This window comes from Oncorhynchus mykiss, chromosome 19 (genome assembly GCF_013265735.2).
Source record: "Oncorhynchus mykiss isolate Arlee chromosome 19, USDA_OmykA_1.1, whole genome shotgun sequence".
Classification (NCBI taxonomy): Eukaryota; Metazoa; Chordata; class Actinopteri; order Salmoniformes; family Salmonidae; genus Oncorhynchus; species Oncorhynchus mykiss.
In genome coordinates, this window is record NC_048583.1 from 33,317,816 (window position 1) to 33,331,594 (window position 13,779).

The following is a 13,779-nucleotide window of genomic DNA, read 5'->3' on the forward strand; positions in this document are numbered from 1 at the left end:
CTGAATCTTAAGTAGAGCTCAGATCGATTTCTGAGGCCAAATTAACTTCCCCTTTCATGTAAGAACATCATGACCATCATGCTTTTGTGGAAAGAGGACCATTTTCTACATGGAATGTATTTATTCACACACAAAAAAAAAGGTTTTTGTTGTTGTTTCTATTACACAGTGACATTGTCCTTTTAAGACAATATTGCCCCTTTAAGAGCTCTGTTGCACAGCTGCCCCTTAACCATGCTTGAAACTCAATTTGTAAAACTGCATTTGTATAATGATGCCATACGCACAATTGAAGGAGTAGAGAAATAAGCGTGGTAGCAATGTAAAACTGGGATCCCCCTCTTTTTTAACAAAGGCCAAAACTGCTTTCAAAATACCTTTGCCAAAACTATTTACAAAAGTGTTTTCCCACAAATTGTAGTACATTTACTGCTTGTCAGTATGGCTCTTGCAACTTGAATGTGGCCGGAGAGGAATATTTATCTTGCATAGAACACACAACAAGCCGACTCTGTAAATAGGTAAGCTATTCTACTATGGGGTTGTCTGATTTAGTTTTAATAACAACATAATATGGCAAAAATAGTAGCACTGGAAAGTTACATCCTGAGTGATGAAGTATAGGCTTTGAATTATTTTGCCAGCAGCTACAGGCATAGCCTTGGGAAGTAGCTGTGGAGCTTCCAAGTAGGGCAGCAGTCTAAGGCACTAGAGGTGTCACTACAGACACCCTGGTTCGAATCCAGGCTGTATCACAACCGGCTGTGATTGGGAGTCCCATAGGGCGGCTGTCACGCCCTGACCTTAGAGATCCTTTTCATTGTCTCTATTTTGGTTTGGTCAGGGCGTGAGTTGGGGTGGGCATTCTATGTTTTGTGTTTCTATGATTTTCTATTTCTAGGTTTTGGCCGGGTATGGTTCTCAATCAGGGACAGCTGTCTATCGTTGTCTCTGATTGGGAACCATACTTAGGTACCCTTTTTTCCACCTGTGTTTGTGGGAAGTTAACTTCTTTGATATAGGGGGCGCTCTTTTAATGTTTGGATAAAAAAACGTTCCCGTTTTAAGCACGATATTTTGTCACGAAAAGATGCTCGACTATGCATATAATTGACAGCTTTGGAAAGAAAACACTCTGACGTTTCCAAATCTGCAAAGATATTATCTGTGAGTGCCACAGAACTGATGCTACAGGCGAAACCAATATGAAATTTCAAACCGGAAATGCCCCAGATTTTGAAGGCGCTGTTTTCCAATGTCTCCTTATATGGCTGTGAATGCACCAGGAATGAGCTTACACTTTCTGTCGTTTCCCCAAGGTGTCTGCAGCATTGTGACGTGTTTGTAGGCATATCATTGGAAGATTGCCCATAAGAGACTACATTTACCAGGTGCTCGCTTGGTGTCCTCCGTTGCAATTATTGCGTAATCTCCACCTGCGTGTATTTTTCCATTTTCTTCAGAGGAGAAACCCAACTGCCAGGAATGACTTATCATCGAATAGATATGTGAAAAACACCTTGAGGATTGATTCTAAACAACGTTTGCCATGTTTCTGTCGATATTATGGAGTTAATTTGGAAAAAAGTTTGGCGTTGTAATGACTGAATTTTAGTGATGAATTTTAGTGATGAACAAAACGGAGCGATTTCTCCTACACAAATAATCTTTTTAGAAAAACTGAACATTGGCTATCTAACTGAGAGTCTCCTCATTGAAAACATCCAAAGTTCTTCAAAGGTAAATTATTTTCTTGTTTTTGTGAAAATGTTGCCTGCTGAATGCTAGGCTTAATGCTATGCTAGCTATCAATACTCTTACACAAATGCTTGTGTAGCTATGGTTGAAAAGCATATTTTGAAAATCTGAGATGACAGTGTTAACAAAAGGCTAAGCTTGTGAGCCAATATATTTATTTAATTTCATTTGCGATTTTCATGAATAGTTAACGTTGCGTTATGGTAATGAGCTTGAGGCTATGATTACGCTCCCGGATACGGGATTGCTCGACGCTAGAGGTTAACTTTGTTTGATGGCACATAGCCTTAAGATTCACGGTTTGTTTTGTATTGTTTATTGTTTTGTCGGCGTCATTTTGATTAAAAGAGAAAATGTACGCTCACCACGCTGCACCTTGGTCCAGTTCTTTTAACGGCCGTGACAGCAGCGCACAATTTACCCAGCTTCGTCCGGGTTTGGCCGGTGTAGGCCATTGTATTTGTTCTTAACTGACTTGCCTAGTTAAATAAAGGTTAAATAGATTTTAAAAAGTAAGGGTGCATTTGGAAAGTATTCAGACCCCTTCACTTTTTCCACATTTTGTTACTGTCACGTGTGCTCCTGATCTGGCTTCTAGGTCACCAGGCTGCTCGTTGTGGCGCACACCTGTCACCATCATTACGCACACCTGCGCATCATCAGACTCACCTGGACTCCATCACCTCCCTGATTACCTTCCCTATATATGTCACTTCCTTTGGTTCCTTCCCCAGGCTTTATGGTTTCTGTGTTATATCTGTGCATTGTTCGTGTTTCTTATTTTGTATTATGTTGTGTTTATTTATTAAAACACTCACTCCCTGAACTTGCTTCCCGACTCTCAGCGCACATCGTTACAGTTATGTTACAGCCTTATTCTAAAATGGATTAAATAGTTTTTTCCCTCATCAATTTACACACAAAACCCCATAATCACAAAGCAAAAACAGTTTATCAATTTTAGCAAATTTATTAAAAGTGAAATATAACATTTACATAGGTATTCGGACCCTTTACTCAGTACTTTGTTGAAGCACCTTTGGCAGCGATTACAGCCTCGAGACTTCTTGAGTATTGTCTTGGATGTGTGCTTAGGGTCATTGTCCTGTTGGAATGTGAACCTTCGCCCCAGTCTGAGGTCTTGGAGCAGGTTGTCATCAAGGATCTCTTTGTACTTTTATCCGTACATCTTTCCCTCGATCCTGACTAGTCTCCCAGTCCTTGCTGCTGAAAAACATCACCACAAAATGATGCTGTCACCACCATGCTTCACCGTAGGGATGGTGCCAGGTTTCCTCCAGATGTGACGCTTGGCATTCAGACCGGAGAATCTTGTTTCTCATGGTCCGAGAGTCCTTTAGGTGCCTTTGGGCAAACTCCAAGCGGGCTGTCATGTGCCTTTATATTTGTCATCATGGGGTATTGTGTGTAGATTGATGAGGAAAAGTGTGTATTTAATCCATTTTAGAATAAAGCTGTAATGTAACAAAATGTGGGAAAAGTCAAGGGGTTGGAATACTTTCCGAATGCACTGTATACATCATTATGAATTACTATTCATTCAAAAAATATTTGTTTGTTTGAATCTATTACAAAGCATTTCATTGCCCTTTTAAGACGACATTGACCCTTTAAGAGGTCTGTTGCACAGCTGCCCGCCATATCCACTACCGTTCAAAAGTTTGAACACTTCGACATTTCCTTTTTTTTGAAAGAAAACCACATTTTTTGTCCATTAAAATAACATCAAAATGATCAGAAATACAGTGTAGACATTGTTAATGTTGTAAATGACTATTGTAGCTGGAAACGGCAGATTTCTTTTTACAGAATATCTACATAGGCGTACAGAGGCCCATTATCAGCAACCATCACTCCTGTGTTCCAACTCTCTGGAGTTAAAAAAGCCTCAAACCCATCTCTGCTTTAAAGAGTAGTCACAAACAGTTCCCAACACAAACTATGAGGAAAAAAGGTGAGGCCTGAATCACTGAATCCCTTTCACAAGAAAACCACCCACCTACAAACACTATTTAGTTGCTCAATGAGTGAAATTAAACAGTATCAAGATGCTGCTATGAATATATAGCAGAGGACAGGGGACAGATACCCCAGACAAAGACAAAAACCTACCCTCAAACAGAGTGTTTGATAATGTGTACGCCAATCCTGACACCCCCGAGGAGCAGTCAGGTGAACCTGGGGTCACCAGAGAGTGGGCCAGAGAATTAGGGTTCAACTCCCTCGGAGTCTGGAGAGGCGAGGGGTGAGGCGGTATTTACCTGACTGTGGTGGGACAGGGTCTACGGAGTGTTTTGATACTGATCGCTCTGACTACACTCCTACTACTACTCCAAGGACATCAGCCAGAGAGAAAGTCAGATGTCTCTCCTCAAGACCAACTGCACTGAGGAGCCAGACCAGTTACAGAGAGAGATAGAACGGCTCAACCTGATTAGACAGTTTCGTATATATGTTCTTAACGCCTCATAATTCCGCTGCTCTATCGATCGCTCCATGCATTCAGTCGGAAACTGCCATCCTAGAAGGTGTTTGTGCAGATGTCAAAATGAGGGGAATTGTACAAAACCAACTCATAAGCGATTGGATCATCTCTAACCAATCAGAGTATCAAAGCCAATGACGTCATTCATGATTTGTGTAACCCGTCTCTGGCCCAACCCATTGGTTTTTGGGACCAATCAGAATGACCAGAATGTTTTCACATTCTACAAGACGTCAAGGAGGAAAGCAAATCCAGACTCATCCTGGAGAAGAAACACTAGTGGGTGGGGCTTTTGGCCAGAGTGATGTGGAGGGGTAGTCAACTCACTAACTATTTCCAAGGATGCAGAAGCTTTAAAGCCCCAATGCAGATGTTTTTATCTCAATATAAAATCATTTCTGGGTAACAATTAAGTACCTTACTGTAATAGTTTTCCATAAAATTGTAAAAAAAAATAAAAAAAAGAAGCAAAAAACTATTTCTCAAGCCATAATTTTGCTAGGACTGTCTGGGCATGCCCTGAGTGGGGAGGGACTGGGATATGTCATCTGAAAAATAAGCTAGCTGTTATTGGCAGAGAGGTTTGTAACTCTCTCTCTCTCTTTTTTTTTTTTTTACCTGCCAAAGTGATTTTGTTTTAGTTGTAGTTTTTTATTGGTCTACTATATTAACTTAAACCGCCGGGGGATGTCACCAGTCAAGCCAAAACTTGCAGACCTGGTGATCATTAATAACGAAGAGGAACAGAGATTTATGAACTGGATACCATACTGTACAAATGTATCTTTCAATCAATTGTTTAATTTCCCATTATCATTTTGTACAAGTGTTCTTTATGCTTATGCTTATTCAATAAAAAATTGAAACCCCCCCCCCCAAACAAAAAGCTGTTGTGTGTATTGTAGACTAGTGCATGCCAGGGTTGTGTAGTTCAGGCTAGCTATAGTTGTGTAGAACTGTACAGTAGTAGTACATGTACAGTTGTAGCAGAGGTCGTGTGTACTATTTACCTGGTCGTGGTCCTGGGAGAAGGCCTGGAGGATGTCTGTCTGTCGGGTGTAGTTTCCGTTGGAGTCCTGGAGGCCCTGCAGCAGCCTCTCCTTCAGTACCAGGACAGAGACACGGAGCTGGTGCCACAGCAGCTGGACACTGCGGATGTCCACGATGATGTTCACAGAGTAGGACAGCAGCTTCAGGGAGAACTCGGTCTCCAGCAACGCGTGGATCTGCTCTACATGGTCCGAGATGTCCTCGCAAATGTCCTACACACACACACACACACACGCACACACACACACACACACACACACACACGATTTTTAAGAGAACCAGAGAGAAAGAAATCCTAACATCTCCTACAAAGACAAGTGTTTTTATATGCTCAACTACAAAATAAACTTGCAGTATAACAACGAGTTTTCACTATGTACCACAATACTTGTTACACTTACAGATGTAATTACACAGGAATGACATCACTAATGTAACTGTTAGCTCACTCTTTTTCACGCAATACAAACGTACACATTTCAATCAAAGTATCTATAGGCTGCCAGTGTACGCACCCTGAAGTGGACTCGGCATGTCACATAGCTTTTAAGAGAACCGGAGAGAAATCAATCCTGAGATGAGAAGTCTTTGTATATGCTGAACTACAACAACAACAACAAAAAATCTCGAAATAAACTTGGAAGTTATCAGACTCAATACGGAGCAGACAAACATGTTAGGATTGTGAGTGCCACTGCCAGGACAGTAAAAGCAGAAGCAGGTGACGATTAAGTCATTAAGTTCCATCTTTAAAATATGAGTCAAAGTCACAAGAATGGAGTATTTATATCTACACATAGCGCACATTGCAGAGAAAATGGATACCCTTGAGAACACATAGACAACCATGGCCTACCATTACTGATGGCACCATCCACTTCCACGGTAGCATATGACTCTTAGCCAATGCTAACCATTTCCTGAATAGAAGCAGGTGGCTCATGGTTAGTACTGACAACATGGTTGCATGGACATAGTCAGCATTCAATAGGGCGCGAATACCAAATGTACCAGTGACAGCTCGTCTGATCTGGACCTAACTGGTCAGCCTCGGCACAATGACAACTCCATGACAACTGACCCCGTCCCACCCAGCCCCTCCCTACCACAGCTGCTGGCCCAGCCTGGCCAGGACTGGACTGTCAAGCCAGACTCATACTGTACCAGAGGAGGCTGGTAGGAGGAGCTATAGGAGGACGGGCTCATTGTAATGGAACAGAGTCAAACCTGTTGTTTCCGTGTGTTTGATGTGTTTGGTACCATACCCATTCATTCCATTCCAGCCATTAAAATGAGCCCGTCCTCCTATATCTCCTCCGACCAGCCTCCTCTGTACTGTATATACAGTGACAGACAGTGGATATACTGTAGCAATGATGATAGGAGAAACTGATTCAGATACTGTACTGAACACTGAAAAGTTACTGAATAAATATATTCCCTTCGGGCCAATTACACACTACAGCAACACAATCATACACAATACTGCCCCATTTACTTATTACAGGCTAACAATGAATGATATTTGATATGAAACGAAGGGGAGGACTGGCAGCATGTCAGTGCAGCGACACCCAGGGTAATACTGGTCTATCTCAGGAACAGAATAATAATGTCTGTCTAAGCCTGCCTAACTCCCACCCTGTCACCATGGTGCTGAGGGCACAATGCAGGCTGGGATGGGCAGGGCAATTTAATATTAAGATGCTAATTTCAGCCTTCCAACAGCCTTCTTAAAACCTCTTCTCACCCTCAGCTCTGCTGCTGAAAATACTGCTGAGACATCTCATCTCCAAGAGAGCCACTTCCTCTTCCTCTTTCCTCTAGTTCAAGGACTAGGGTGAAGTTTCGCCAAGACAGTGATCTTGAGTCAATTTTGACATTCTCTCACTAACAGTTAAGGTTAGGATTTGGGGAGAGGAAACTCACCCTAGATTTGTACCTAGGGACAACTTCACCCCAGAGCCTTGTTCTAAGGGGTTTCAATATGGCAGCCATCTTGGATGATACTTCCTTACAGTAGTGATATTACTGATATTGAATAAATTAGTTTCTACTGCAGCACCACAGCCCACGTTTGGCCGCATCTGTTTAGTCAGGCTCTGGTTGACCTTTACCCCCTCCACCAGTCCTGGGGTGAGACTCGGGGACAGTGTTGGAATCAGCTGCTGACTCACTATGACAGATGCGTTCCTACCCAACACTTTGACAGATGCCCTCCTACCCTAACACCAGACCAGATTCCTACCAGGAAACAACTGAAAGTTGTTTACATCAGAGTGGAAGGTTATTAAGGAGATTATCATAACAGCAGTAGGTTAGGCCGCAGTAGGTTAGGCCGCTGACCGCAGTTAAATTCTTTGTGACTGTTCACGGTAATCTCCTTTTATGCACTCTGAACATACGTTGGTAGTACCATCAGGTCCTAATGGCCTGGTACTCATGGCTCTATTGTCCCTCTAACCACTCTTAAATCAATGCAAAATGCAATCGAAAATCACATAAACACTTACAGTGCCTTGCGAAAGTATTCGGCCCCCTTGAACTTTGCGACCTTTTGCCACATTTCAGGCTTCAAACAAAGATATAAAACTGTATTTTTTTGTGAAGAATCAACAACAAGTGGGACACAATCATGAAGTGGAACGACATTTATTGGATATTTCAAACTTTTTTAACAAATCAAAAACTTAAAAATTGGGCGTGCAAAATTATTCAGCCCCTTTACTTTCAGTGCAGCAAACTCTCTCCAGAAGTTCAGTGAGGATCTCTGAATGATCCAATGTTGACCTAAATGACTAATGATGATAAATACAATCCACCTGTGTGTAATCAAGTCCGTTAAAAGCGCAGAGAGCATCATGAAGAACAAGGAACACACCAGGCAGGTCCGAGATACTGTTGTGAAGAAGTTTAAAGCCGGATTTGGATACAAAAAGATTTCCCAAGCTTTAAACATCCCAAGGAGCACTGTGCAAGCGATAATATTGAAATAGAAGGAGTATCAGACCACTGCAAATCTACCAAGACCTGGCCGTCCCTCTAAACGTTCAGCTCATACAAGGAGAAGACTGATCAGAGATGCAGCCAAGAGGCCCATGATCACTCTGGATGAACTGCAGAGATCTACAGCTGAGGTGGGAGACTCTGTCCATAGGACAACAATCAGTCGTATATTGCACAAATCTGGCCTTTATGGAAGAGTGGCAAGAAGAAAGCCATTTCTTAAAGATATCCATAAAAAGTGTTGTTTAATGTTTGCCAAAAGCCACCTGGGAGACACACCAAACATGTGGAAGAAGGTGCTCTGGTCAGATGAAACCAAAATTGAACTTTTTGGCAACAATGCAAAACGTTATGTTTGGCGTAAAAGCAACACAGCTCATCACACTGAACACACCATCCCCACTGTCAAACATGGTGGTGGCAGCATCATGGTTTGGGCCTGCTTTTCTTCAGCAGGGACAGGGAAGATGGTTAAAATTGATGGGAAGATGGATGGAGCCAAATACAGGACCATTCTGGAAGAAAACCTGATGGAGTCTGCAAAAGACCTGAGACTGGGACGGAGATTTGTCTTCCAACAAGACAATGATCCAAAACATAAAGCAAAATCTACAATGGAATGGTTCAAAACTAAACATATCTAGGTGTTAGAATGGCCAAGTCAAAGTCCAGACCTGAATCCAATCGAGAATCTGTGGAAAGAACTGAAAACTGCTGTTCACAAATGCTCTCCATCCAACCTCACTGAGCTTGAGCTGTTTTGCAAGGAGGAATGGGAAAAAAATTCAGTCTCTCGATGTGCAAAACTGATAGAGACATACCCCAAGCGACTTACAGCTGTAATCGCAGCAAAAGGTGGCGCTACAAAGTATTAACTTAAGGGGGCTGAATAATTTTGCACGCCCAATTTTTCAGTTTTTGATTTGTTAAAAAAGTTTGAAATATCCAATAAATGTCGTTCCACTTCATGATTGTGTCCCACTTGTTGTTGATTCTTCACAAACAAATACAGTTTTATATCTTTATGTTTGAAGCCTGAAATGTGGCAAAAGGTCGCAAAGTTACTTTCGCAAGGCACTGTATCATCAAAACAGTACAGTGTTTTTAAGAGAGCAAGCTTTTTTTGCAACTTTCTCAAATCATCAGTCGCATCATTCAGCCCATATATGTCTTGATTTCTAAGACATTCTAAGGTTTGTATCATTCACAACCAAAGTTGCCAAATAACTCTAAATCTAGCATACAGGAACTGTTTCAAATGATCACTTTTACGCTCAACATAGTCACTTCATATGCGCACTTGCTCCGGAATGGGAAAAATATCCTTTTTATTAATCTAAGTTCAATAATATTCTTCTTACTATAAAATCATATAAAATAAAATAAAGTCGCAGGACTTATTAGCATATCTTGTCTGCTAAATGAACAAGCCTACAGCCCATGGCATGGAGCATAGCCAGATAACATACAGTAGACCAACTCATATTCTGCTCTTCTGGAATCAATTTTCTTCCTATCATAATGTCTCTTTAGACCTGCCTAGAATGAATCATGGATTTATTGTGATGGTGTATAATAAATTGATGAATTATACTTTTTTTTAATGTAGATGTTCCAAAAGCGTGTATGTGTGGAGGCCTGGAGATGCAAAACATGTTTATGTTAATTAACGGTCAATTACCGTGAGACTGAGAGGCTTTTACATGACAACAACCAGCTGACAAAATGGAATGACCGCCAAAGGCTCTATTTAGATCAGGAAAAAACTGAATTGAACATGCTCTTGACCTGTCCTGTACCCCAGCGCCAGGCAGGCAGGGTCTCCATAACAACAGGTCTAACAACAGAACATGGCTGTGGTTCCTGTGCCAGAGGTATCTTGGCTCTGTCGCTTCCTGGTCTCCAAATAACACGGCATCTCTGAATGTAGGTCAAACACACAGCCAACGCACCACTACCATCGATTGACTGGGCTCCACTCAACTCCAAAATAAACATACAGTACAGTACTGGTCACAGGGGAATACAGAATGGGTCAAAATATCAGGGAAGGATCATAAAATGTATTTCCTGGTAAGTCTTTCAACAGCAGTACACCTCCAGCTAACACAGGAAACGCTCCATTAAAGTATCTGCAAGACCTGTCAGCTAACCTGTCAATAGGGCATATAAGGTGAAACTATCATGTCTAAGTGTTATCAGCTATGCAATATGTCCTATTATTACTAACCACACAATTGCTACAAAGACATACAAATCCAATGCAATTAGTTATGTATGGGTTTTCGATACGCAGCAGATTTAAATTCACAAGATAACAGACAAAAACATCATGAATTAAAAGCAACTCTTCAAAGTGAATACCCTGTGGCTCTGGTTAGCATTTGAAAAGATGCTGAATAATTGAAGCTACTTAAAAGAAACTCATGACATTTCACCGCTGCTGTTTAAAGGTATTGTACTGCTGTCACTTTGGAGCATGCTCACAACTGACTTTGATGACAAAAGCACACACACACACACACACACACTTTTGTTCACTAGTATAAAGTCCAACTGTAATTGCGATAACGTTAACTATCCCCAAACACAGTAACCACCATCAAGATTATCTGACCATTCCAAATCAAATATTGTCCAGAGGCCTCTTTACAAAACACATCCTGTTCAAAGATCATGTGGTTATACAACCCATTCATTAACAATTCCTTCACATATTGTCCAAATCCAACCGTTCTAGACAGCCTTACCTGTCACAGACGTGAGATAGTCTCTGAGTTTTCCTCTACACTATTCTGATGAAAGTTTCATTCAAAGCAAAGTCAACCAGTACTGTCTAGCTGTGTTCAGTACCTCTGACTACTGGTATCAGAGCTTGTCTATCATGTAGAAGGTTCTGGTTGGTGTGAGTGTCTCTCTCTATCCACACTGACCTGAATCTCTCACTGGAGGAGAAGGACAGGGTTGGGCTCCCTCCCCTCTCACAACACTAGGGGGGTTATTTTAGGCTTTGACCTCACCCTCCTCTCTGAGTTAACCCAACCCCCCCGCCAAGTGGGTGCAGCTGCCACAGGGGGCAGTGGGTGGGGTGTAGAGGGGGTGTAGGGGGAGTTCAAGGGTATCTGAGTCATTTCTAATGCCCTGTGATTCTAGTCCTTGTTTGTTAAATCACTTGTTTCAAATGTTGTTGCATAACTTTGCAAAGAAGTTCATGCAAAACGGTAGAAGGCGACTTCACACATCTCTTATACTACATGGCAGGTTTGTGCAAGCAATCTCTGTACATGCTATAATTAAGCAATAAGGCCCGAGGGGGTGTGGTATATGGCCAATATACCACGGCTAAGTGTTGTTCTTTCGAACGATGCAACGCGGAGTGCCTGGACACAGCCCTTAACCGTGGTATATTGGACATATATCACAACCCTCCAAGGTGCCTTCTTGTTATTATAAACTGGTTACCAATGTAATTAGAAGAGTAAAAATACATGTTTTGTCATGCCCATGGTATACAGCCAATCAGCATTCAGGGCTCGAACCATCCAGTTTATAACAAATAACATTATTACCACATGTTTTGCCATTGGCGCCCTCAGTAGTCACAGCTTACGTTGTAACGTAGCTTTTCCTTTGTGGAGCCTGAAGTAACATCGTGTTAATGTTGCTAACTAAAGGTACGCAGCTAGCCAAACACCATAAACTAGCCTTTACCAGCAATACCAATGGGAGCACACACAACCTCACAAAGCCAGATCTGCATGCAAAAGCACACACACACCACACACACCACACACACACACACACACACACACACACACACACACACACACACACACACACACACACACACACTCACACTCACACTTGCTGCAGAGAGACATGAGATGGTTGAATTCCTGGGATTCTCCGTGGCGCTGGGATTACATCACTAGAAATACAGTTTTACAAACAGCTGCAAGCCACCTCGTTGAACACTGATCCTAGAGTATAAATAAAACTGTGGGAGTTTGAACTGTCTCCCACTGAGGCGTCTCTGTATGTCTGCGCCGGTGTGTGTGTGTGTGTGTGCGTGCGTGCGTGCGTGCGTCCGTGCGTCCGTGCGTGTGTGTATTGGAAAGTGTGTGATCACATTACTAGGCTGTATCACAGTTGTGTTTCTCTCTCTTCACATTAACACTGAGAACAAACACACACACGCACACGCACACACACACACACACACACACACACATGCGGCTGCTACATGCAGTTGCCAGGTCTAAGCGAGGCTCTATGACTGAGACTGGGTGATATAACAGCTATGTAACACCTAAGGGCAGTCTAAACATCGACTTCCCTTCACTCACATATTGTCTACATTAACAGCAGAATTCTTTCCAAACACACAATGAAAGTATCACTATAGTAACAACCTCCTTAATTTCTCACCCATCACCATGATGTCAAGTCTTGTAGCATAACAGATTGCTTAAGCGGTCCATTTAATCAAGTTATACGCAGAGGGTCAATCCTTTACTTGTATCTTTATCATAACTGTCATGGGCTGGCTCCACCAGGGTCTATGTCCCATGGTTATAACTGAATACCTCTTCCATGATACAATGGCAAGGTCAGGACAAAGACAGGCCTCCTAAATATAGACAGCAGACAAGGGCAGAGATGCAGGAAGCGCAGGCTGGGATGATGGGGATAGATGTTAGAGTCTTTTTTAGCAGACCTATAAACAGTCACAAAGGTAATCCTTGAAAGGGTAATGCAAAAATCAGGAGAGAACATTAGATATGGAATGATGAATGGGCATCTGTGTGCTATAATTATTCATGGAGCTCTACAGTTGAAGTCTGAAGTTTACATACACTTAGGTTGGAGTCATTAAAACTCATTTTTCAACCACTCCACAAATTTCTTGTTAACAAACTATAGTTTTGGCAAGTCGGATAGGACATCTACTTTGTGCATGACACAAGTAATTTTTTCAAAAATTGTTTACAGACAGATTATTTCACTTATAATTCACTGTATCAAAATTCCAGTGGGTCAGAAGTTTACATTCACTAAGTTGACTATGCCTTTAAACAGCTTGGAAAATTCCAGAAAATGGTGTCATGGCATTATAAGCTTCTGATAGGCTAATTGACATAATTTGAGCCAATTGGAAGTGAACCTGTGGATGTATTTGAAGGCCTACCTTCAAACTCAGTGCCTCTTTGCTTGACATCATAGGAAAATCAAAAGAAATCAGCCAAGACGTCAGAAAAAATTGTAGACCTCAACAAGTCTGGTTCATCCTTGGGAGCAATTTCCAAATGCCTGAAGGTACCATGTTCATCTGTACAAACAATAGTACACAAGTATAAACACCATGGGACCACGCAGCCGTCACACCACTCAGGAAGTTCTGTCTCCTAGAGATGAACGTACGTTGGTGCGAAAAGTGCAAATCAATCCCAGAACAACAG

At 41.9% G+C, this 13,779-nt stretch overlaps 1 protein-coding gene across 4 annotated transcripts in view; it reads right to left on the reverse strand.

Annotated features, from left to right (window-relative positions):
- akap6 (A kinase (PRKA) anchor protein 6) overlaps positions 1-13,779 on the reverse strand; it is a 193,657-nt gene that overhangs the window by 150,073 nt on the left and 29,805 nt on the right. For all 4 annotated transcript variants that reach the window (XM_036954678.1, XM_036954676.1, XM_036954675.1 and 1 more), the window contains exon 3: positions 5,275-5,526. In XM_036954678.1, the coding sequence (XP_036810573.1) occupies positions 5,275-5,526 (252 nt within the window). The remainder of the gene's footprint in view (positions 1-5,274; positions 5,527-13,779) is intronic.